The 25,632-nt window shown below is 47.4% G+C and overlaps 1 protein-coding gene across 7 annotated transcripts; it reads left to right on the forward strand.

Moving 5' to 3' along the window:
• The first annotated feature begins 1,945 nt into the window (after positions 1-1,945).
• LOC133226804 (folate receptor alpha-like) lies at positions 1,946-23,463 on the forward strand. 7 transcript variants are annotated; one of them, XM_061380726.1, is made up of 10 exons: positions 1,946-2,102; positions 2,976-3,057; positions 3,132-3,308; positions 6,159-6,347; positions 6,548-6,683; positions 6,822-6,922; positions 19,318-19,491; positions 20,440-20,628; positions 22,813-22,948; positions 23,081-23,463. In XM_061380726.1, exons 3-10 carry the CDS (start codon positions 3,144-3,146, stop codon positions 23,359-23,361), a joined length of 1,371 nt encoding a protein of 456 aa, XP_061236710.1. In that variant the 5' UTR covers positions 1,946-2,102; positions 2,976-3,057; positions 3,132-3,143; the 3' UTR covers positions 23,362-23,463. The 7 variants fall into 7 exon arrangements, with proteins under 7 accessions (XP_061236710.1, XP_061236713.1, XP_061236712.1 ...); XM_061380729.1 differs by having other exon boundaries at positions 2,976-3,038; XM_061380728.1 differs by lacking the exon at positions 2,976-3,057 and having other exon boundaries at positions 1,946-2,163.
• The last annotated feature ends 2,169 nt before the right edge of the window (positions 23,464-25,632 follow it).

A 25,632-nucleotide genomic window follows, 5' to 3' on the forward strand; every position in this document is an offset into this window, starting at 1 on the left:
TACAATTTTTAAAGGTAATAACGCCATTTATTGGAGAAGAAAATGGCAACCCTCTCCGGTGTTCTTGCCTGGAGAATCCCATGGACAGAGGAGCCTGGTAGGCCATGGTCCATGGGGTCACAGAGTGTCAGACGCAACTGAAGCAACCAAGCACTCACGCAAGCAAGCACTCACGCCATTCATAGCTATTATAAAATATCGCTAACATTTCCTATGCTTTACAATACATCCTCAAAGCTTATTTTATACATCATAACTTGCACCTCTTAGTTCCCTACCCCAAAATTGTTCCTTCTCCCTTCTCTCTCTCCATTGGTTAACACTAGTTTGCTCCCTATATCTGTGAGTCTATTTCTTTTTTGTTATATTCACTAGTTTGTTGTATTTTTTATTTTTTTAATTTTTTTTTTGGTCATGCCCTGAGGCATGTGGGATATGGGGCCTCAGTTCCCTGACCGGAGCCCTCTGCATTGGAAGGCAGAGTCTTAACCACTGACTGGTGGGGAAGTCCACGTGTGTCTCTCTCTATTAGATTTTTAAAGCACTTGTAAAATATTTATTCATTTATTTGGCTGCACTCAGAATCTTTAGGCATGTGACTACTCCAGTGGCAGCATGCGGGATCCAGCTCTCGGGGATCAAACCCATGCCTCACCCCAACTCCTATACTGGGAACGCAGAGTCCCAGCCACTGGACCACCAGGGAAGTCCCTGTGGGTATCTTTTGAAGTAATGTTTTTGTTTTCTCAGGTATACATCCAGGAGTGGAATTTCTGGGTCACATGATAGTTCTATTTTTAGTTTTTTGAGAATCTTCCGTGCTGTTTTCCACAGTGGTTGCACCAGCTTACATTCCCACCAGCAATGTACACAGGTTCACTTTTCTCCACATCCTTGCACATCCTTTGTTATTTGTGTCCTTTCTGATAATAGCCATTCTGATGTATATTTCAGGGGAGAGGCGATATCTCATTGTGGTTTTGATTTGTATTTACCTGATGATTAGTGATGTTGAGCATCATGTGCCTGTTGGCCATCTGCAAGTTTTCTTTGGAAAAATAACTATTGTGGTCTTGCCTATTTAAAAAAAATTTTTTTTTGTATTTTTGCTGTCCAGTTGTAGGAGCTGTTTATATATTTTAGATATTAAACCCTTATCAGTTATATCATTCACAAATATTTCCTCTCATTCAGTAGGTTGGGTTTTGTTTCTCTCTTTGTTTTGGCTGCACTGCACAGCTTGCAGGATCTTAGTTCCCTGACCAGGGGTCAAACCCATGCCCTCTGTAATGGAAGCATGGAGTACTAACCACTGGACCGCCAGGAAATTCCCTCAGTAGGTTGTCTTTTCATTTCGTTGGTTGTTTCCTTTGCTGTGCAAACACTTTTAAATTTAATTAGGTCTAATTTATGTTTGCTTTTATTTCTTTTGCTTTAGGAGATAGAGCGAAAAAAATATTGCTGTGATTTATGTCAAAGAGTGCTCAACCTACATTTTCTTCTAGGAGTTTTATGGTTTCCAGTCTACATTTAGGTATTTAATCCATTTTGAGTTTTCTTTTTGGATATGGTGTTAGAGAATGTTCTAGTTTCATTCCTTTCCATGTAGGTGTCCAGCACCTACATGCTGGTTTTGTTTTCTCAGGTATACATCCAGGAGTGGAATTTCTGGGTCATATGATAGTTCTATTTTTAGTTTTTTGAGAATCTTCCATGCTGTTTTCCACAGTGGTTGCACCAACTTACATTCCCACCAGCACCAGCTGGTTTCCCAGCACCACTTATTGAAGAGACTGTCTCTTCTCCATTGTATACTCTTGACTCCTTTGTCGTAGTTTAATTGACCGTAAGTGTATACACCTTTCTTTTGTCACTTAACAATGTACTTGGAAAGTTTTCCATATTCATACGTCAAGAGTTCTCTCAATTTTTTTCAACAGGTTAAATCCCACTGGGTGTGTATACCATAATTTAACTGGCTCTGAACTGAAAGACAATTGAGCTGTTTCCTAGACAAAGCCTCTAGACTTCGCTGACTGAGCGGTTGACCAAGCAGTCTGCACAGGCTTATAAAAGAGAGGGGAGACACTCTCCTATCCCAGGTAGGCTGAGGGCAGAGGTAAGAGCAGGACAGGGAGGAAAAGTAGGGATGGGAAGTAGGAGGTGAGAGGCAAGATGGGGGCTCCCCTGGTGTCCTGGGAGGGCTTTTCCTCTGGTGCCTCCACCACCCACTGCTCTGGCTCAGTTTCTCCTCCACATTCTCCTTACTTCTTGGCCTTCCCCAAGGTCCAGTCCTGACTCTGCCCAGGGAACTTCCCAAGACCTCTCAGTGGGGGTTGCAGAGGGTTGTTGAGGTGTAAGGACCTGAGGTTTAGCTCTCACTAGGGCTTCCCTGGTAGCTCAATTGGTAAAGAATCTGCCTGCCATGCAGGAGACCCTGGTTTGATCCCTGGGTCAGGAAGATTTCCTGGAGAAGGATTAGGCAACCCACTCCAGTATTCTTGCCTGGAGAATCCCCATGGACGGAGGAGCCTGGGGGTCTACAGTCCATGGGGTTGCAAAGAATTGGACATGACTGAGCAACTAAGCACACACAGCACAGCTTTCCATATAGCCTTCTCGCTACTCTCAGCTCCCTTGGCACAGGCTCCGGAACCTTAAGCAAGAACTGAATGGTTCAATGGCCTTCATCTGGCCACTGGTCAGCTTCCCTGTTTACTCTGCTGGCAATCTCTTGGCTCCTAAACTTAGGTTGCTTCGGGCTAGTTGGGATGGGATGAGGAAGCAGAAGCAAAGGCTGGCTGACACCCCTCCTCTCACTCAACAACCCCATCAGCAGATTATGCCCCATGGTTCCTGTTATGCAGGACCCTCTGATTGTGGGTGAAATACTGTTTGGCAAAACCGGAAGGGGATGTCTACAGAGGGGTGGTGGCTCCCTCCACGTCACAGAGCTAGTGTTGAAATGTCCGCAGGTGGGGGTGGATTCCTACCACTTGGTCCAGACCTCTACAGGCCCTTCATCGCTCAGCTCATTGGTGAAGTGGGGTAAGCCAGGTGAGGAGGCCAGATCTGGGTTTGGGAGGGAGACAAGAAATCTGACCAAGAGTCTTATGGTGGCTTCCTGGCAGGAGTGAGTGGTCATGGCTTGGCAGATGACACAGTTGCTGCTTCTGGCTTTGGTGGCTGCTGCATGGGGTGCCCAGGTCCCCAGAACTCCACGGGCCAGGACAGACCTACTTAATGTCTGCATGGATGCCAAGCACCACAAGGCAGAACCAGGCCCAGAGGACAGTCTACACGAGCAGGTGAGATTGGGTGGGGTCTGGGGTAGGGGAGAGGGAAGACCCCCAAAAAGGGAGAAGTTAGGGTGATGGGAAGATCAGCTTTGGGAGTGATGGAGGCAGGAGGGTGGCAGGGAGGTGATCCTGGTGGACCTCTCCTAGGAGGTCACTACAACACTGGGAGGACTAATTATCTAGCGCCCTCTATGGGTCAAGTGTTTTCCTCACACCTTGTCTGTGAATACCTACTTGGTAGGTGGTAGGAAGGAAATGGCAACCCACTCCAGTGTTCTTGCCTGGAGAATCCCAGCGACGGGGGAGCCTGGTGAGCTGCTGTCTATGGGGTCACACAGAGTCGGACACGACTGAAGCGACTTAGCAGCAGCAGCAGCAGGTGGTCTCTATTTATACAAATGAGGAAATAGGCCCAGAGAAGGCACAGGTAGACATGGGAACTAAGAATCCAGCCGGGAGAGGGACTGGTGGTAACTTTCCCAACCTGCACTATGTGCCAGCCCATGGAGCTCAAAGTCAAGGTAAGAGAGACAGGTCCCTCATGGTCACCATGTAACAAAGAACTACAAATAGGCCAGGTCCTCACCTCCATTAGGTCCTGATGAGAAAGTAGCAAATCAGATACACTGGGAAGACTTCCAAGTAAAGAGGCCATTGGCTTGGCCTTGGAGGTTGAGTAAGAGTTTTCCAGGAAGACAAAGCAGGAAAAGGCAGCCTAGCAGAGGACGGTGTGTACACAGGTTGGAGGGTGACAGCATGCGTGGTGCCAAGTCCAGTGTGGCCAGAGCCAAGAACACTGTGGCCCGCAGAGAAGGGGAGGTGAGGCTGGTCTCAAGGGAAGATCCCTAAAGCAGCTCAGGGACTCTGAGCTTGAAGTTGAACTCCAGGCTCATGAGAAATGCGGGTATCTTATCCCCTCTGGTCTCTCCCTCGGCTCCCTACAAGCCTTCACACTGCTGGGGGTGCTGCAGTGTCCCCAGGGAAAGGCTGGCATGGACTGTCTTCAGGGTCTTCAAGTGAAGAGAGGGAAGTTCAGCAGCCCATGACTTCTGAGCTATTTCCAACAGTTCATTTGCTAGTAAAATACCCATAACATAAAATTTGCCATTTACGCATTTCTAAGCATGCAATGCTGTGGCATTAGGTAGATTCACATGCAAACCTCACCACCATCACCACCATCCACCTCCAGAATGTTTTCATCTTCCAGAACTGAAAGTCCATATGCACCACCGAATTTTTAGGATTTTTTAAGTTTTAAAGGGGGCTTTAAAGAACCTTTAGTAGCACTTCCTCTTTGCCAAGAAATGGTGCGCAGATCTTTGAGGAAGACAGGTGACTGCAATTCAGAGGGACGTAGGCTATGTGAGAGTGGCCGGTTTTCTAGAGCCTCTCCAAAACGGGCCAGGAAGTATTTTTCATTACATGTATTAATCCTTTCAGAGGAGGAAACCACTGACCCTGGCTGGCAGGTCAGGGATGCAGTGGATGGGGTCTTGCAAGTTGACCAGGATTTGGGCATCTGAGGAACGGTATGCACAAAAAGCTAGGGAAGCCTGGAAGCAGGCTCTGCGGCAGCAGCTCCCGGCATGGGCTTGGTTATTGGAGAGGGATCAGTTTGGCTCCGCCATCAAGGACTTTCCTTAGTTTCTCCTGAGTGTCCGGAGCCATCACAGCTGCCCCCTCACTTGAGCCTGCATGCTAGAGTTCATCTCAGACATTTCAAGCATCATGATCACTCAGCTCCTGACTCCCAGCCCACGGCAATTCCTAAAAACCACAATCACTTCTCCCATCTTGTGTATGTGTGCTAAGTCGCTTCAGTCATGTCCAGCTCTGTGTGAACCGCTGAACTGTAGCCCACCAGGCTCCTGTGTCCGTGGGACTCTCCAGGCAAGAATACTGGAGTGGGTTGCTGTGCCCTCCTCCAGGGGATCTTCCCAACTCAGGGATTGAACCTGTGTCTCTTATATCTCCTGCATTGGCAGGGGGGTTCTTTCCCACTAGCACCACTTGGGAAGCCCCTGCTACCTTCTTACCTGCTTTGAATTTACCTCTCCAGGATTGCCTCCCACATTTAGTCCCATGGCCCATGGCCAGGCCATGTGCGGGTCACTGCCACTCTGTGCCTCTCTTCTTTCAAGACCTACCAGGAGTCCCCTCACCTGGGCTTCCAGACCCTGAAAGAGCCAGACCAGTCCCCTTTCCTCCACCCCCCACCACAACCTGAGTCCAGGATTCCCCTCTCCTCTCTGTCCTGAGTTAAAACCTTAACCTTACCATCCACAAAGGGTGCCGCTTCCTTAAACTCTGTAAAACTGGAGTAATGGTCTTTCGACTGGGACCATTATCTTCAGTAAGAGAAGATAAAGTGCAAGAATCTCAGGGACTTTGTATCTGCTATTTCTGTGCCCCCAGTGTTCTCTGTATCCCCCCTCCCTGCCCCTCACTAAAACCATAAGCTCAAGGAGGGCAGAGATTTGATCTATTTTGTTCATTACAGTATACTCATCAGCCAGCACAGTGCCTGCACTCAGTTAATACCAGCTCGGTGCAAAATGAATAATATAAATAACCCAGATAACGTGAAATAACTTTGTAAACAGTTTAGAGATGTACAAATAATAATGTCCCCCCAGATGATGATTCCCCAGATCTCCCACGTCCCCTGTGTTACTTTCTGTTAGAAGGTCAGTATTATTACTGCCTCTACCCCAAAATGAGGGCTCTCAAGTCCAGGCTCAGGGGCAGCCTCCCCAGCGAGTGATCCTCTGGATGATCTACCCGAGGCAGAGGAGCCAGAATATGGAGATGGCCACGGTGGCTCAAGGACTTAGCCCCACGTCTTCCCCTCCACAGTGCAGCCCCTGGAGGAAGAATGCCTGCTGCTCTGTCAACACCAGCATAGAAGCCCATAAGGACATTTCCTACCTGTACAGATTCAACTGGGACCACTGCGGCAAGATGGAGCCTGCTTGCAAGCGCCACTTTATTCAGGACACCTGTCTCTACGAGTGCTCACCTAATCTGGGGCCCTGGATCCGGGAGGTATGGGCACCAGCCCCACAGACAGGAGCTTCAGCAGAGGGCAGAGTCCACTGGTCACTTGCAGGGAGGGTGTGGTTCATGAATTCTGGTCTGAGGGTGATAGAGGCATCGCCCCCACCTCCCCAACCCTGGACCCCATCAAGGCTATAGCAGCTGAGATCCCTGACAGACTGGCTCCCTCCCTCCCCTGACCCCTCCAGGTTAACCAGAGGTGGCGCAAAGAGCGGGTGCTGGGTGTGCCCCTGTGCAAAGAGGACTGTCAGAGCTGGTGGGAAGACTGCCGCACCTCCTACACATGCAAGAGCAACTGGCACAGGGGCTGGAACTGGACCTCAGGTGAGGACTGGGGGGTGTGGGGAGTGGGAGGGGGAGGTGGGGGTGTGGAAGGGTTTATGGAGATTTGCGGTTGTGGGGTTGGTGGAGCAAGAGATGGTTCTGGACCTAGTGGCTACAGGTCTTCCATCCTCCCCACAGGGTACAACCAGTGCCCAGTGAAAGCTGCCTGCCACCGCTTTGACTTCTACTTCCCGACGCCTGCTGCTCTGTGCAATGAAATCTGGAGTCACTCCTACAAGGTCAGCAATTACAGCCGGGGCAGCGGCCGCTGCATTCAGATGTGGTTCGACCCCTTCCAGGGCAACCCCAATGAGGAGGTGGCGAGATTTTATGCTGAGAACCCTACTTCTGGGTCCACACCCCAGGGGATCTGACCCCTCCTGCTCAACTTGACCCAGATGCTGCCACTCTGGCTCCTTAACTAAGCTGTTCTCGCTGCCGACACCTGAACATCTTCCTTACCTGCACCCAACCTGGATGATTATCTCAGTTCAACCCAGCTCCACTCTCTCAGACGAGGAGGACTCATAATACCTTGGTCATTGTTTCCTGATCCAAAACCCTATGGGGATCCTCTGAGAGTTTATTCTAATAAATATATCCATGTGTGTACTGTATTTTATAAATAATTTGGGGATGAGTGGGTTGGGAGGTGGTAGGCATGCCTTATTGCTCCATCCTTCCTGTTGAGAGGTCCCAAAAGGGACTGGGCTAGCATGAAGTTCATCAGCAAGCAGAGGGTGGAAGTTCATCCTTAGCCTGGGGCTCTTCTGCACTGGCCTGCCCCCTCCTATACCACAAGAGAACAAGAGAATTGGTGGAGGGAAGCTGGGGAGAGACTGGCAGATGAGTTATTGGCTCCTGAAGTTTCTTTCCCTTTCCTTCCCTTACTAGATGTGGGCTGGGAAGGAGATATTGGTGGGCAGACCCTCATGAGGAAAGCTTGCATTGTCTCAGTTTCGTTTTTGTTTTGTTTTTTCGTTTTTGTTTTTAATGACAATTCTACAGTGAATAACAATATACATAGTAGAATGCTATACTGTTGGATTCCAGAAGAGGGATTGCTGGGTCAAGGAGCGTTTGGATTTATAATTTTGATAGTTATAATTCTACAGGGGTTGTATCAATGGGGCCCCCACCAGCAATGTATGAGTGCCTTATTTCCCCATCATGTGGTCAACCCAGTAGAGCATCACACTTTGAATGTTCTACTAAGCTGATTTTCTTCTAAACTGATAGGTGGGATAAAGGGCGTCTCAGTAGAGTTTTTCACTGGCCATGTTTCTTACCACGAGAACAAGGTTTCTGAGATCTTTCCATATTGATCTACAGAGACTAGTTCATTCTGTTTCATTGCTGGGCAATATTCCATTCTATGTATTGATCACACTTAATTCATTCACTTACTGATGGACATTTGAGGGAGGGAGGTTCATTCTTTTATGGCCTTGACATCTTTGAAAGTTATTTTGTAGAATAACTCTCAGTTTGGGTTTATCTGACTGAGGTTCTGCACTTTGGACATGAATATCCTGAAAGCAATTCTGTGTGCTCTTGATGCATCGTGGTGGCGGGGGGCATAGGTGTCAGGTTGGCCCATTCCTGAGGACGTTAACTGGTTGGGATTGGGTCTGCCAGGTTTCTCCATTACTTTCCCCCTTTTTGTAATTAATAAGTATGTTGTAGGTAGATATTTTGAGGATGGCAAATATCCTATTCATCATCAAACTTTCACCCTGGAATTTTACTATCTGATGGACGCTTTTTAAAAAATGAAAACAAATACCGAAAAAATGTTTTATTTTTGTGACACCCCCCTCTCCAACCCTTTAAATGCTTTCCCATGGTATCTGCTGGAAAAACCAAACTCCTTCAGTGGCCCAGAAGTCCCCTCCTCTCTGGGTTCCTAGAATGTTCTTGTATATTCTGCAGGCTGACTCACTGTGTTCAGTTGAGCTTCCTAGAATGTTTTGATACTCTGCAGGCTGACTTCTTGTAGCCACTTAGAGTTCATCCTATGATTAATTCCTCAAAAAGAATCAGACACGACTTAGCACGACAAACGACTTCTGACAACCCAACCAAAAGAACTTCTCACCTGGGTACTTTCTCATCACATCACGGGTCCTCTTGTATAGATATCAATTCGCTGTGCTTATTGTCTGACTTTCCCTACAAAACATACACACGTTAAGGCAAAGGCTGTGTCTATGTCATTTTGGGTCGGATCCCCTGGCCCTGGGTCAGTGCCTCGCACAGAGGAGGTGCTTAGGAAGCAAAGGAATCCATGCACTCAGTCTGTCGGTCAACAGATGCCTTCTGACTCTGTCAGCCGACACGTAGGCAACTAAGTGCCTTGTACTCTCTGGTGGGGGCAGACAGACAGACCTGATAACTGACAACTCTTAGCACACTGAGCTGAGGGTTTGCTCCAGGGGAGCACAGAGTGTGGCGCAGTTCTGTGGAAGCCCAGAAAGGTGAGGGAAAGTTTCCAGAGAGAGCGTAGTGTTGACCAAGCAGATTAGGCAGGAGGAACGACATTTCCTGGAGAAGGTTCAAGAAGTACAAAGGCTTGGAGGTGATAGAAGCACAAGGAGAATTTCTAGGTGGCTAAGATAGAAGTTAAGAGGACAAGGGCAGGAAATGAGGCCAGAGAAGAAACACTGGATCTGCAGTCCTCAGACTCTGATGCCTTCACAGTGCTCTCCTTTCTTTGTGAAAGAAACCAGGCTTGGAATCAGACTCAGTTCTGAATCCTAGCCCCTCTTTGCTGCCTGGGAACTATATTTTTCTCAACTATGAGGATGGGTGGTAAGCAATTGCATATGATGCTGGCTCGCACTCAGGAAAAGCTCCAGCTTCTCCCATCCCCTCTCCCTGCAGCCCAGAGCCCTTACCCACGCAGGGCCAAAGACCTTCCTGTTATTTTTGTCTGGTCACAGAGTAGCCTTCAGTTTGGGGTCCACAAGGATGCTGATGGCTAACTTGGCTGATATTAAGCTTGTAATCCAGGTGGATACTCTCAGGATCGGCTTCACAGTGGCTGTTTGACTGTGTCCCTGCCTGTTGGCCAGGTGGTCTGAGCACTGGGGTCTCAGATTCAGAGCTCGGCATGAGATTCAGCAAGGGCAGGGACTCCTCATGGATTAGAACTCATGGGTCCAACTTACCTCCCACTTGCCAGTCTCTTCTTCTGAACCCCTGAGTTCTCAGGGGTCAAACATCACTCCTGAGTGGATGGACTATCAGTTCAGTTCAGTTCAGTTCAGTCCAATCACTCAGTTGTGTCCAACTCTTTGCGACCCCATGAACTGCAGCATGCCAGGCCTCCCTGTCCATCACCAACTCCCGGAGTTCACCCAAACTCATGTCCATCAAGTCGGTGATGCCATCCAGCCATCTCATCCTCTGTTGTCCCTGTCTCCTCCTGCCCCCAATCCTTCCCAGCATCAGAGTCTTTTCCAATGAGTCAGCTCTTCACATGAGGTGGCCAAAGTATTGGAGTTTCAGCTTCAACAGCAGTCCTTCCAATGAACACCCAAGACTGCTCTCCTTTAGGATGGACTGGTTGGATCTTCTTTGCAGTCTGAGGGACTCTCAAGAGTCTTCTCCAACAACAGAGTTCAAAAGCATCTATAAAGTCCAATTTATAATCAACTTCTGGTGCAGGGGCAGAGAATGGGGGACAGGGAAAGTCCATCCTGATGAACACATACGTGAGTGTGTGTGCTCAGTCCTGTCCATTTCTTTTGCAAACCCCTGGCCTATAGTCTGCCAGGCTCTTCTATCCATGGGAATTCCCAGACAAGAATACTGGGGTGGGTTGCCATTTCCTACTCCAGGGGATCTTCCCAACCCAGGGAGAGAACTGGTGTCTCCTGTGTGTCCTACATTGGCGGGCAGATTCTATACCACTGCGCCACCTGGGAAGCCCTTAGATGAGTGTATAGGAGAATGCTTTGGGGCATTCCTGGACACATGGCCATGCTTCTCCAATCAGGAGAAGGCTGAGTTGGGCTTGTAAAGCCAGGAGGGATGTCTGGGGGTCCTAGCTGCCTTCTACCTGCTCAGGTGTTCAGAGGGCTTAGTCCTCCCAGCTTGTCTGTCACAAGATTCAGGAATGGCTCACTCTGCGGGAGAGGGAAAGCAGGGCACAAGATGGGGGTCTCCTGGGAGTCCATTTCTTCCCTCCTCCCCGCATTGGAGTCAATTTCTTTGCAGGCCTATGGGGCTTTCCTTCTTGGCTGATTCTCCTCCAGTAATCCGGCTGCCTCTTCTGGCTCCCAGCTCCCCATTTCCTTGCTCCATGGGCCCAGACCGGTGCCCTTTACAAGCATTTTTTTTTTTTTTAACTGAGACCTTTTTTAAAATTTTTGTTAATTTTTTGGCTACAGTAGGTCTTTGTTGCTGTGCTCAGGCTTTCTCTAGTTGCAGCGAGCAGGGCCTATTCTGTGGTTGTGGTGTCCAGGCTTCTCATTGTGATAGCTTCTCTTGTGGAGCGAGGGCTCTAGGGTGCTTTGGCTTAGTAGTTGCAAGACTCAAGCTCAGTAGCTGTGGTGCAAGGGCTTAGTTGCTCTGAGGCATGTGAAATCTTCCTGGACCAAGGGTCGAACCCATGTCCCCTGTATTGGCAGGCGGATTCTTAACCACTGGACCACCAGCGAAGTCCTCCAACAGTATTGAGGCCCTATATTCTTTAAACTTCTGCTGCTGTGTGTAGGCTGATGGCTTCCACATCCAACATGGACCCTTCCCTGGGTTTTCTCTTTTACCACAACCTCACACCACGTTGCACATAGCACCTCAACACAAGAGAGCTCAACGTTCTCTCCTGAACTTATTTCTTCCTCCTCTTTTCTTTTTCTCCAGCAGTGGTAGCAACCTGGCCTCAGAGGGTGTAAAAAGGAAGGCTCTGTTCCTGGCTGGGGTAGGAGTAGGGGGCGAGGAATCTACATTAGAGCAGACTGTTGGCTGCTGGAGAAAGTAGACTTGTGTGAATGGATGGAGGAAGGGAGGGGAGCTAGGGCCTTGGGACAACTGAGGCTCTAGTAAACTGAACATCTGTGATTTTACAGCTGGAAGTGGGTGATGCCTGAGGCTGATGAGATTGAAGAGTCAGTGGCTCTATAGGCTGGGGATATGGGAACTCTGCACTCTGTATGCTGAGTGCTGAAGAATTGATGCTTTCAAATTATTGTGATGCTGGAGAAGACTCTTGAGAGTCCCTTGGGCAGCAAGGAGGTCAAACCAGTCAATTAGAAAGGAAATCAACCCTGAACACTCACTAGAAGGACTGACACTGAAGCTCCAATCCTTTGGCCACCTAATGCGAAGAACTGACTCATTGGAAAAGACTCTGATGCTGGGAAAGATGGAGGGCAGGAAGAGAAGGGGACGACAGAGGATGAGATGTTTGGATAGTATTACCGACTCAATGGACATGAGTTTGAGCAAATTCAGGGAGATAGTGAAGGACAGGGAAGCCTGAGATGCTGCAGTCCATGGAGTCGCAAAGAGTCGGACATGACTGAGTGACTGAACAAGAACAACACTCTGTTCAAGTGCCCTGGAGCTTGGAAACCTGTGCTCCAGCCTTTGCCCTGCAATGAGCTCTGTCCTGATTCTCTGGGTCTCATTCTCTTTATCTGTAAAACAGGATGAGGGGGTTAGAAGTGGAGCAGATTATTTTAAAGGATCTCAGCAATTCAGGCTGCAAGGTTTTCTCAGAACTGAGTTTAGGGGAGAAAATGGAGTAAGTGGGGCTCGGTAATTGACCTTGGGCCTGCACTATTAATCCTCACACTCCTACCCACCACCCTCCCATGGAGGCCTGGCTGGAGCCCACATGCAATAATTAACTCCTGGGTGGCCTTCGCCCTATCCTAAGAGCCTCTCCTGGGCCACATTCCCACGGCCCGTCTCCTAGGCCACTAAGCCCTTCTGTCCCCTAGAGTGAGGCAAGGGGGACTGCAGAGCAGAACAGAAGCCTGAGCCAGACGAACAGCCAGCATTCCTCCCAGGTATGTTAGCTATACACCCTAGGGCACTCCCAGAAAGCACTAAAGGATCTGAACTGGAAGGATCCACTCTGGCAGGATCCCTAAAAGCAGAGAATCCAGAAGCAGAATCGGGGCCTGCCCAAGGTTAAACTATAAGTTGGTAGAACCCAGGACTTTGCCTTTCAGCACTGCACTGAGTGCTCAGAGCTTTAAGTCTGGGACCATGTGGGGAGGGGTGGTGGTGTCAGGGTCATGATTGGTGTGGGGGTGGGAGGGGAGAAGGGAGGGGCAAGCTGGACCAAGATCTGAGCTGAGACCAGGAAGATGGGGAGGGGTTTACAGGCTGATTTATGTGGCATGGAGGGGAAGAAAGCACTGGCTCTAGAAAGAGGCCATAGCAAAAAAAAGAATCACCAACTGACTGAGTGGAGAAAGGGCTTTCTCAGCCCTCCCAGTACTCCCCCAGGAGTCTGTTAGTCACCCCATGGGAGCCTCCGCACAGCGGAGGTACAGGGGGCAAAAGCTGAAGGAGCCCTGGATTTGAGGGTCCAGAGTTGGACGTGGGTGGTCCCTACTGTGTGCTGCGGTTCATGGGGTCGCGAAGAGTCAGACACGACTGAGTGACTGAACTAAACTGAACTGAACTGTGTGACTTGGGGCACGTTCCCCATTCCCAAGTGATTTCTCAGTCCGGGCCCAGTTGGCTAGTGATTGTTAGGGCTTCCCCCCTACATTTAATCCTCAGGTAAGGAAACTAAGCCTCAAGATAATGTGAGTTATTTTCCCCCAAGGTCAAGGGGGGGTGGAGGGAGTATGAGAGTTGGGATCCGAAACCCTGTGCTCTAAACTGTTAGACTCTGTGCTCCCAAAGGAACCTAATTGTGAACCATGTGGCATTTCCAAGAGTTAAGATGTCTCCTGTGCTCTTGGAGATCAGGGAGTGACAGGGTCCATGGAGAGATAATTGGATCCTGGAATGAATGAATTAGTAAATGAATGAATACCTAAACAGTGAACAATAAACATGTGTAGCAGGATATTGAATTGTGGAAGGGTGAAAAGTGAGGACACAAGGAGGATGAGGGGAGCTTTGTGGGAATTTAATTCCAGGTTTCCCAGAGCCCTTAGGGCAGAGTCAGCCTGGAGGCCACTCAGCTCAGCCCCCATCCAGGAGACCCAGGCACGATGCTGGAGTTCTTCAGGAGATGGGGGGCAATGGGAGGGCAGGGCAACTTTGTGAGCAGGGAGGATGCATAAGCTTTAGGAGCCATGGGAAATGAATTCTGGGCATTTTAGGAGAACCAGGCACCTGGTGAGCAGTGGGATGAGGGAGCAGGCACCTCCCAAATCTCAGTGTGAGAGGTCAGGAGATTGAGATGCTATCAAGAGGCCAGCTCTGGGGCAGGGTTCAGGAGCCGCCCTGGACCCCAGAGGTGAACTGTTGCTCATGTCCACCTCCAAGCCTTTGTTCTCTGACATTGCCCCAGGTCACAGGGTCTCTGAGAGTGGCTAAATAATGAAACTGGAAAGTGCTGAAAGCAGGGCTTTTAAAAAAAAAAAAAAATAGATCTGCATTTGGAGCTCCAAAATTAAGATACTGTTGTAAACTTTTACACAGTCATTTGTTATCAAAATCTCATCTGAGAATGAACGCGAGGTTATTATTTTAATTATCCCACTAGTGTAGCTATTTCCCCATAGAACATGTGCTTGATCACTGAGTGCATACAATTGTATTATCTTATTTTGCATTACCTTTGATAAAATTGCCAGCGAAAGAATGTCGTTCTGCCATCTACAGGGAGTAAGTCATTAGCGACTTCAGTCACTGACCTTTTGTTGTTCAGTCAAGTCATGTCCTACTCTTTGTGATCCCATGGACTGCAGCATGCCTGGCTTCCTTGTCCTTCACTATCTCCCAGAGTTCACTCAAATTCATGGCCATTGAGTTGGTGATGTCATCCAACCACCTCATCCTCTGTTGCCCTCTTCTGATCCTGCCCTCAATCTTTCCCAGAATCAGGGTCTTTTCCAATGAGTCAGCTCCTCAAATCAGGTGGCCAAAGGATTGGAGCTTCAGCTTCAGCATCAGTTCTTGTTGTTGTTGTTCAGTCACCCAGTCATGTCCGACTCTTTGCGACCCCACGGACTGCAGTGCACCAGGCCTCCCTGTCCCTCACCATCTCCTGAAGTTTGCCCAAATTCATGTCCATTGCATTGGTGATGCCATCTGGCCATCTGATCCTCTGATGCCCTCTTCTCCTGCCCTCAATCTTTCCCAACATCAGGGACTTTTCCAGTCAGTCAGCTCTTTACATCAGATGACCAAAATACTGGAGCTTCAGCTTCAGCAGTCCTTCCAACAAGTATTCAGGGTTGATTTCCATTAAGATTGACTGGTTTGATCTCTTTGCTGTCCAAGGGATTCTCAGGAGTCTTCTCCAGCAGTTTGAAGGCATCAGTTCTTCCGTTCTCCACCTTCTTTACAGTACAGCTTTCATAACGATATGTGACCTCTGGGAAGATCATAGCCTTGACTATATGACCTTTGTCGAAGAGTAATATTTCTGCTTTTCAACACACTGTCTAGGTTTGTCATAGCCTTCCTGCCAAGAAGCAAATGTCTTCGGATTTCGTGGCTGCAGTCACCATCTGCAGTGATTTTAGAGCCCACGAAGAGGAACTCTGTCACTACTTCCACTTTTTCCCTTCTGTTTTCTATGAAGTAATGGGGCCAGATGCCATGATCTTAGTTTTTTTTAAGTTAATACTGGACACCTTCAGACCTGGAGGACTCATCTTTCGGTGGCATGTATTTTTGTCCTTTTATACAGTTCATAAGGTTCTCACAGCAAGTATCCCGAGGTGGTTTCCCATTCCCTCCTCCAGTGGATCACATTTTGTCAGAACCCTCCTCTATGGCCCATCCATCTTGGGTGGCCATACATGACACGGCTCATAGCTTTATCAGGTTACACAAGCCGCTTTGCCACAACAAGGCAGTGATCCACAAAAGGGTAGCTTCAGTCCTACTGGTGAATATTAGGGTTGATTTCCTTTAGGATTGACTGGTTTGATCTCCTTGCTGTATAAGGAACTCCTTATTTTTGACAAAAGAGGCAAGAATATACAATGGAAAAAAGACAACTTCTTCAATAAATGGTGCTGGGAAAACTGAAGAGCTACCTGTTAAAGAGGGGCTTCCCAGGGGACGCTGATGGTAAAGAACTAACCTGCCAATGCAGGTGATGCAAGAGATGTGGGTTCAATCCCTGGATTGGGAAGATTCCCAGAGTAGGAAATAGCACCCTACTCCAGTATTTTTGCCTGTAAAATACCATGGGCAGAGGAGGCTACAGTTGCACAGTCAGACATGATGGAGTGACTGAGCACAACAAGCACAACATGTAAAAGGATGAAATTAGAACACTTCCCAACACTGCATGCGGGCTGGGTCCCTGCAGTCTTGTCCAACTCTTTGCAACCCTATGGACTGTAGCCCACCAGGGAATCCCACTCTGTCCATGGGATTCTCCAGGCAAGAATACTGGAGTGGGTTGTCATGCCTTCCTTCAAGGGATCTTTCTGAACCAGGGATCAAACCCGTGTCTCTTACATCTTCTGTATTGGCAGGTGAGTTCTTTACCACTACCCACCTGGGAAGCCCTCCTAACACCATACACAAAAATAAACTCAAAATGGATTAAAGACTTACATTTAAGGCTGGAAACTATAAAGCTCTTAGAGGAAAACAGGCTTAGCACTCTTTGACATAAATGACAGAGAGATCTTCTCTAACCTATCTCCTAGAGTAATGGAATAAAAGCAAATATAAATGAATGAGACATAATTAAAATTAAAAGCTTTTGCATAGCAAAGGAAACAATAAACAAGATTAAAGTACAACCCTCAGAATGGGATAAAATTACAAACAACTGATGAAGGATTAATCTCCAAAATACATAAGGAGCTCATATAGCTCAATATCAAAAAAACAAACAGCCCAATCAAAAAATGGGCAGAAGACTAAAACAGACATTTCTCCAAAGAAGACATACAGAGGGTCAATAAACACATGAAAAGATGCTCAACATTGCTCAATATCAGAGAAAGGCAAATCAAAACTACAAAGAGCTATCACCTCACACCCATCAGAATGGCCATCATTTAAAAAAAAAAAAAAAAACTACAAACAATAAATGCTGGAGAGGATGTGGAGAAAAGGAAGCTTTTTTGTGCTGTTGGTGGGAATATAAATTGATTCTAATTTCAGCCACTATAGAGAACAATATGGAGATTCTTTAACAAAATAGGAATAAAACTGCCATGTGATGGTTCCACTACTAGGCATAAACCCTGAGAAAACCACAATTCAAAAAAAACACTTGTACCCCAATGTTTACTGCAGCACTATTTACAATAGCTAGGACATTGAAGCATGGGCTTCCCTTGTGACTCAGCTGATAAAGAATCTTCCTGCAATGCGGGAGACCTGGGTTCGATCCCTGGGTTGGGAAGATCCCCTGGAGAAGGGAAAGACTACCCACTCCAGTATTCTGGCCTAGAGAATTCCATGGACTGTATAGTCTATGGGGTTGCAAAGAGTCAGACAAGATTGAGCGACTTTCACACACATAGGACTTGGAAGCAACCTAGACATCTATAGACAGATGGATGCATAAAGAAGTGTGGTACATATATACAATGGAATATTACTCAGCCACAAAAAGGAACACATTTGAGTCAACTGTAGAGAGATGGATGAACTTAGAGTCTATTAGGCAGAACAAAATCAGAAAGAGAAAAACAAATATTGTATATTAACACATATATATGGAGTCTAGAAAAATGGTACTGATGAACATATTTACAGAGATGACCTGGAGATGCAGATGTAGAAGATGGACTGGTGGGCACAGTGGGAGAAGGACAGGGTAGGATAAATTGATACACTAGCACTGGCCTACGTACAATATCCTGTGTAAAACAGGTAACCAGCAGGAAGCTGCTGTGTAACACAGGGAGCCAGCCTGGCACTCTGTGATAGCTGTCAACTACCATAGATGCACAGCTTGAAGGGAGGGGATGTATGCATACCTATGGCTGATTCATGTTGCGGTTTGACAGAAAACAACAACATTCTGTAAAGCAATTATCCTTCAATTAAAAAATAAATTTAAAAAAAAGATGCACAACTTGAGAATTGCAAGTTAAACTTTATTTGGGGCAAAATGAGGTCTGCAGCTCAGGAGGCAGCACCTCAGATAGCTCCGAGAGACTACTCCAAAGAGGCAGTCGGGGAAGGTCAATATATGTTTTGGTGAAGGAGGAGTTTAATGCAATCAATTGCTTACTTTACAAGAAGTTTTCTGCTAGTCGTGAGGATCCGATGTCACCATGAAAGGATTTATTGCTTCTCTAGATATGAGGAGATGCAAGGATTGGAATCATAAAATCAACTCCTGAAGATATCTAACTACCTAAAGACCTGTCCCACCGGATTCCCTGGGGCACATTCCACCTTGAACTTCCTCAGGGGGTGTGGAAGGTCAACAGCTGCAGCAGCACAGGGCTCAATTTCCACAGAGGCAGGTGGCAAATGCCCTTGTGCAGGCGCTGCCACTGCTCTTGGCTCTTGCCAAGGCTCAGTGCCCATTTGTAGTTGACACAACCTAGAGGAGTGGAATGGCGGGGGGTGCTCAAGAAAGAGGGTATGACTGATTCATGTTGATTTACAGCAGAGACCTCCACGGCACTGTGAAGCAATTGTTTTTATTGTTAGTCACTAAGTCGTCTGACTCTTTGCGACCCCATGGGCTGCAACTTGCCAGGATTCCCGGTCCTTCACCATCTCCTGGAATTTGCTCAGACTCTTGTCCCTTGGATCAATGATGCTATCTGACCATCTTATCCTCCGCCGCCCCTTTCTCCTTTTGTTTTCAATCTTTCCCAGGATCAGGGTCTTTTCTAATGAGTCGGTTCATTGTAAAGCAATTATCTTCCAATTCCCTGGTGGCTCATGATAAAGCGTCTGCCTACAATGCCTACAATCCCTGGGTTGGGAAGATCCTCTGGAGAAGGAAATGGCACCCCACTCCAGTACTCTTGCCTGGAAAATCCCTTGGACGGAGGAGCCTGGTAGGCTACAGTCCATGGGGTGGCAAAGAGTTGGACATGACTGAGCGACTTCACTTTCACTTTCTCTTCCAATTTAAAAAAAAGGTACCTTTTTTTTTTACCTTGTGACTAGAAGCAACTTTCTACCGAGATGTGTGGTTCACTCAACTCAATAGCTCTTACACTGTGTGTGTTTTCAGCCAACAAATCTTAAAAGTTTAAACTCTGAAATATTTGCCTTCACGGATTTCAAAGGAGAGATTGTGGACCTCTGGCAATCTTCTGGCTATTTCTGAATTTTGCCCAAACTCCACCTGTCAGTTGCACCACTTGATCCTCAAGACCTTGTAGAAAAGCCAGGAAGGTATTGTCTCAAAAGGCTGTGTCTGATCCCAATCTTCCTGAGACTAGGAAGATTAGAGTTACTAGGGCTCAATCCCGCCCTAGACTCCACCCACCCTCCTAATTTATTATTAACAGCCTGAGGACCCACTTTGACTTTCCTTGCTGCCTTCAAGGAAATTGGTTCTTCAGAGACAGGCATGGCCTGGAAGATCACACCACTGCTGTGCCTTTTAGTGTGTGTGGCTGCTGTGGGGGCAGCCCGGCCCGGGACTCAGCTTCTCAACGTCTGCATGAATGCCAGGTACCATAAGGAAAAACCAGGTCCCGAGGACAAGTTACATGGACAGGTAGGCCGAGGGGTCATCTGGGATGGGGAAGAGCTGCCTCAGGGAACGTCTACCCCCGTCCTTGGTGGAGGCAGGGAAGTTCCCTGAACAGCTCTTTCTTCAGTTTGCATCGACTCTTTTACATGTACTGCGTGCCCAGTGTGGTCAGAACAATGCCTAGAGCTCAGCTTCTCGGTTGTTGAGTTTCCGTGTTACTCAAATCAGGAAGCAGGCCTGGAGAGACCTTTTGAGGGGAAGGAGGGGGTTGATTTTCTTTTTTTAATTTTTTTTAAAAGTTTATATTTGGCTGTGTGGGGTCTTCATTGCGGTCCACAGCACAGGCTCTTTGCAGGCTTGGTTGCTCTGTGGCATATGGAGATCTTAGTTCCCCTATCAGTGATCAAACCCATATCCCCTGCATTGCCAGACAGATTCTTAACCACTGGACAAGCAGGGAAGTCCCCTTAATATTCTGCTTTTATACTAAATTCTAGGCCATGGGTTTTCATTCATTCATAAGATCATTGTGTATTTCTGTAATTAGAACTCTACTGGGGTTGTGGTTCATTTAACTTGCTTCCTCACCTTCAGATCTTTATCTGAAGGTGAGCCTTCCCAAAGAGGCTTAATCTGGTCATTCCAGAAAACTGAAATGTCCTGTTCCTCTCCTGTTTTGCCCAAAGCAATTATCCAGTGCTGTTTTCATTTTGTTCCCAGTTCCTAGAAAAATGCCTGGGTTAGAAATAGGAGCTCAATAAAAATTTGAATGAATGAATATTGTGATGACTGCTACCCCTGGGATCCCACAGTCTTGGAAAACCCTGTCCCCCAAAAAGGGTTCCTCCACCTGATGTTTCTCTGAAGACTGTTGGGGAATCAAGGACTGAAGGGGAAAGGCGGGAATATTCTGGTTGTGCTGGGTGTGAAGGATCACCCTTGAGTCCCTCTCCCCGCCGCCCCCCCCAACAGTGCAGCCCTTGGAAAAAGAATGCCTGCTGCTTTGTCAACACCAGCATAGAAGCCCATAAGGATATTTCCAGCCTGTACAGATTCGACTGGGACCACTGCGGCAAGATGGAGCCTGCATGCAAGCGCCACTTTATTCAGGACACCTGTCTCTACGAGTGCTCACCTAATCTGGGGCCCTGGATCCGGGAGGTATGGGCACCAGCCCCGCAGACAGGAGCTTCAGCAGAGGACAGCCCCCTAGCTGACCCACCCCCAGCCACTTGCAGGGACACTCCAGGAATTCTGGTCTGAGGAGGGTCGTGGGAGTACCTCTTTTGCCCCTTTCCTGTTTGCCCATTTCTGTTCCCCTCTAACCATCAGTTCAGTTCAGTCACTCAGTCGTGTCTGACTCTTTGTGACCCCATAGACTGAAGCACACCAGGCTTCCCTGTCCATCACCAACTCCTGAAGCTTACTCAAACTCATGTTCATTGAGTCGGTGATGCCATCCAACCATCTCATCCTCTGTCTTCTCCTTCTCCTGCTTTCAGTCATTCCCAGCATCAGGGTCTTTTCAAATGAGTCAGTTCTTCACATCAGGTGGCCAAAGTATTGGAGTTTTAACTTCAGCATCAGTCCTTCCAATGAATACCCAGGACTGATCTCCTTTAGGATGGACTGGTTGGATCTCTTTGCAGTCCAAGGGACTCTCAAGAGTCTTCTCCAACACCACAGTTCAAAAGCATCAATTCTTCAGCTTTATAGTCCAACTCTCACAACCACACATGACTACTGGAAAAACCATAGCTTTGACTAGACAAACCTATGTTGGCAAAGTAATGTCTCTGCTTTTTTACATGCTGTCTAGGTTGGTCATAACTTTCCTTCCAAGGAGCAAGCATTTTTTAATTTCATGGCTGCAGTCACCATCTGCAGTGATTTTGGAGCCCAAAAAATAATCTGTCACTGTATCCCCATCTATTTGCCATGAGGTGATGGGATCCTATGCCATGATCTTAGTTTTCTGAAGTTTTAAGCCTACTTTTTCACTCTACTCTTTCACTTTCATCAAGAGTCTATTTAGTTCTTTTCTTTCTGCCATAAGGGTGGTGTCATCTGCATATCTGAGGTTATTGATATTTCTCCCAGCAATCTTGATTCCAGCTTGTGCTTCACCCAGCCCAGCATCTCATGATGTACTCAGCATACAAGTTAAATAACCAGGGTGACAATATACAGCCTTGACGTATTCCTTTCCCAATTTGGAACCAGTCTGTTTTCCATCTCCACTTCTAACTGTTGCTTCTTGACCTACATACAGATTTCTCAGGAGGCAGGTGAAGTGGTCTGGTATTCCCATCTCTTGAAGAATTTTCCACAGTTTGTTGTGATCCACACACAGGCTTTGGCATAGTCAATAAAGCCGAAGTAGATGTTTTTCTGGAAGTCTCTTGCTTTTTCGATGATCCAATGGATGTTGGCAATTTGATCTCTGGTTCCTCTAACCTTAAAACAACCTAATTATAGGGATGAAATCACCAGGCAATTTAACCTAACTCCTGACTTATGCTCTCCTGAATAGATACCATGCCTTGCCTAACCTGTTGATTCTTTTCCTAGATTAAAAAAGTAAGGATGAAGAATTACTTAAGTAGCTAAAAAATGATTAACTCCGTACCTCCAGCAGCTCCCTTAGCAAACCTGCAGGCAAGTCACTGGGCAATGTGGTATCTGAAGTCAGCCAGTCGGTGCACAAGGGAGAACAATGCATAATCTAACTTCCTGCCTTAATGGTTCCTTGAGGTTCTTTCCCCTTTTCTCCTTTAAAAGCGAGCATGGCTGAACATAATCTAGAGCTGGTCTCAGGACATGAATTAACTCCTCTCCAGATTGCTGGCTTTTCTTTTTTGAAATGCATATTTTTATTTATAATTTTATTTATTTATTTATGGCTGTGCTGGGTCTTCATTACTGTGTGGCCTTTTCTCTGGTTGCAGTGTATGGACTTCTCATTACAGTGGCTTCTCTAGTTGTGGAGCACGGGCTCTAGGGCGCAAGGGCTTCAGTAGTTGTGGCGCTTGGGCTCCATTACAGTTCTCCAACTCTAGAGCGCAGGCTCAATAGTTGTGGAGCATAGGATTAGTTGCTGCACAGCATGTGGGATCTTCCCCAACCAGGGGCTGTATGCATGTCCTCTGCATAGGCAGGTGGATCTTACCCACTGTACCACCAGGGAAGTCCCATTGATTACTGGCTTTTGAGCAGAGAGCAGCTAAAACTGAGTTTGGTTAACAGTGGAGTCACTGCCTCTCTCTCAGCCCTGGACTCCATCAGGGCTGTAGCAGCTGAGATCCCTGGCTGACTAGAGCCCTCCTTCCCTGGTTCCCAACCCAGGTGAATCAGAGCTGGCGCAAAGAACGGATCCTGAATGTGCCCCTCTGCAAAGAGGACTGTCAGAGCTGGTGGGAAGACTGCCGCACCTCCTACACCTGCAAGAGCAACTGGCACAGGGGCTGGGACTGGACCTCAGGTGAGGGCTGGGCAGGGGTTTGGAAGGGGTGGGGGGGGTGTGGAAGGGTTTATGGAGACTTGCAGTTTTGGGGCTGGTGGAGCAAGAGGTGATTCTGGACCCGGTGGCTACAGACTTGCATCCTCCCCACAGGGTACAACCAGTGCCCAGTGAAAGCTGCCTGCCACCGCTTCGACTTCTACTTCCCGACGCCTGCTGCTCTGTGCAATGAAATCTGGAGTCACTCCTACAAAGCCAGCAACTACAGCCGTGGCAGCGGCCGCTGCATTCAGATGTGGTTCGACCCCATCCTGGACAACCCCAACGAGGAGGTGGCGAGATTCTATGCTGAGAGCATGAATGGGGCTGGGCTCCATGAGGCCTGGCCTCTGCGTTGCGGCCTGCTCTTATTGTTGCTCTGGCTGCTCAGTTGAGCTCCTATTATTTTTTGACACCTGGAAATCCCTGCCCCGTTAAGCTCCACAGTCAGTTTGTTCCTTGGTGGAAACTGTTTGAATAAAAAGTCAATCACCCTACATGTGTCACATAAGTTATTTGAACGTGAATGGAAATGTGACTTTTGCTTTCCAGTACCACTGACTAAAACTAGTTAGACTTGGCCAGTTTTCAGTTCTGATACTTGCTATGATCTTGCCAAATAACTTTATTCTTCCAATCTAGGGGATATTCATAGCTCTCAATTTCATTTTTCACTGCAGCTTTAATCTAGAGCCAGGCAGAGGACTTTATCATTTGAATTGGATCCAAGTATTCCTGGGCTAACTGGAATATTTGTTCTGTCCTTTTCTCAGCTCTCCAACAGAAGAGAGGGGAATGGAAGTGTCCAGCATGGACAGCATGTTCTGGACAGCTGGCTGGAAAGAGGTGAAGGGTGACTGAGAGAGTTCTAGACCATCTAATACAGCTGCTATTAGACCATCTAATACTATCTGCTGGGCACTGTCCAAAATTCTTTATATATTTTATTCCTGTAAGGTATAGATGCTTTGTCTATATTCTGTTGTTGTTCAGTCGCTCAGTCATGTCTGAATCTTTGTGACCCCACGGACTGCAGCATGCCAGGCTTCTCTGTCCTTCACTATTTCCAGGAGTTTGATCAAATTCACATCCATTGAGTTGGTGATGCCATCAAACCATCGCATCCTCTGTTGCCCCCTTCTCTTGCCCTCAGTGCTTCCCAGAATCAGGGGCTTTTCCAATGAGTTGGCTCTTCACATCAGGTGGCCTAAGTATTGGAACTTCAGCTTTAGCAACACTCCTTCCAATAAATATTCAGGGTTGATTTCTTTTAGGATTGACTGGTTTAATCTTTTCGCTGCTGTCCAAGGCAATCAAGATTGCCAGGAAAAATATCAATAACCGCAGATAACACCACCCTTATGCAGAAAGCAAAGAGGAACTAAAGAGCCTCTTGATGAGGGTGAAAGAGGAGAGTGAAAAAGCTGGCTTAAAACTCAACATTCAAAAAACGAAGATCATGGCATCCAGTCCCATCACTTCATGGCAAATAGATATGGAAACAATGGAAACAGTGACAGATTTTATTTTCTTGGGCTCCAAAAATCACTGCAGATGGTGACTGCAGCCATGAAATTAAAAGATGCTTGCTCCTTGGAAGAAAAACTCTGACCAATCTAGACAGTATATTAAAAAGCAAAGACATTACTTTGCCAACAAAGGTCCATATAGTGAAAGCTATGGTTTTTCCAGTAGTCATGTATAGATGTGAGAGCTGGACCATAAAGAAAGCTGAGCACTGAAGAACTGTTGCTTTTGAACCGTGGTGTTGAAGACTCTTGAGAGTCCCTTGGATTGCAAGGAGATCAAACCAGTCAGTCCTAAAGGGAATCAATCCTGAGTATACATTGGAAGGACTGATGCTGAAGCTGAAGCTCCAATACTTTGGCCACCTGATGCAAAGAACTGACTCGTTGGAAAAGACCCTGGTGCTGCGGAAGATTGAAGGCAGGAGGAGAAGGGATCACAGAGGATGAGATGGTTGGATGCCATCACCAACTCAATGGGCATGAATTTGAGCAAGCTTAGAGAATTGGTGATGGACAGGGAAGCCTGGCCTGCTGCAGTCCATGGAGTTGCAGAGTTGGATATGATTGAGTGACTGAACTGAACTGAAGGGATTCTAAGTCTTCTCTGGCACCACAATTCAAAAGCATCAATTCTTTAGCACTCACCCTTCTTTATGGTCCAGTTCAGTTCAGTTGCTCAGTCGTGTCTGACTCTTTGTGACCCCATGAACCACAGCACACCAGACCTCCCTGTCCATCACCAACTCCCAGAGTCTACCCAAACCCATGTCCATTGAGTCGGTGATGCCATCCAACCATCTCATCTTTTCTCACCCCCTTCTCCTCCTGCCCTCAATCCTTCCAAGCATCAGGGTCTTTTCCAATGAGTCAGCTCTTCACATCAGGTGGCCAAAGTATTGGAGTTTCAGCTTCAACATAAGTCCTTCTAATGAACACCCAGGACTGATCTTCTTTAGGATGGACTGGTTGGATCTCCTTGCAGTCCAAGGGACACTCAGGAGTCTTCTCCAACACCACAGTTCAGAAGCATCAGTTCTTTGGCACTCAGCTTTCTCTACAGTCCAACTCTCACATCCATACATGACTACTGGAAAAGCCATAGCTTTGACTAGACGGACCTGTGTTGGCAAAGTAATA

The sequence above is a fragment of the Bos javanicus genome, chromosome 15, assembly GCF_032452875.1.
Source record: "Bos javanicus breed banteng chromosome 15, ARS-OSU_banteng_1.0, whole genome shotgun sequence".
Classification (NCBI taxonomy): domain Eukaryota; kingdom Metazoa; phylum Chordata; class Mammalia; order Artiodactyla; family Bovidae; genus Bos; species Bos javanicus.

What these genes read in the sequence shown, in the direction of transcription:
- LOC133226804 (XM_061380728.1), top strand. Translation starts at nt 3,144, where the DNA reads ATGGCTTGGCAGATGACACAGTTGCTGCTTCTGGCTTTGGTGGCTGCT. An exon ending in TGGGGCCCTGGATCCGGGAG is followed by an intron (nt 6,348 to 6,547) that starts GTATGGGCACCA and finishes TGACCCCTCCAG; the next exon opens with GTTAACCAGAGGTGGCGCAA. An exon ending in GGGCTGGGACTGGACCTCAG is followed by an intron (nt 22,949 to 23,080) that starts GTGAGGGCTGGG and finishes TCCTCCCCACAG; the next exon opens with GGTACAACCAGTGCCCAGTG.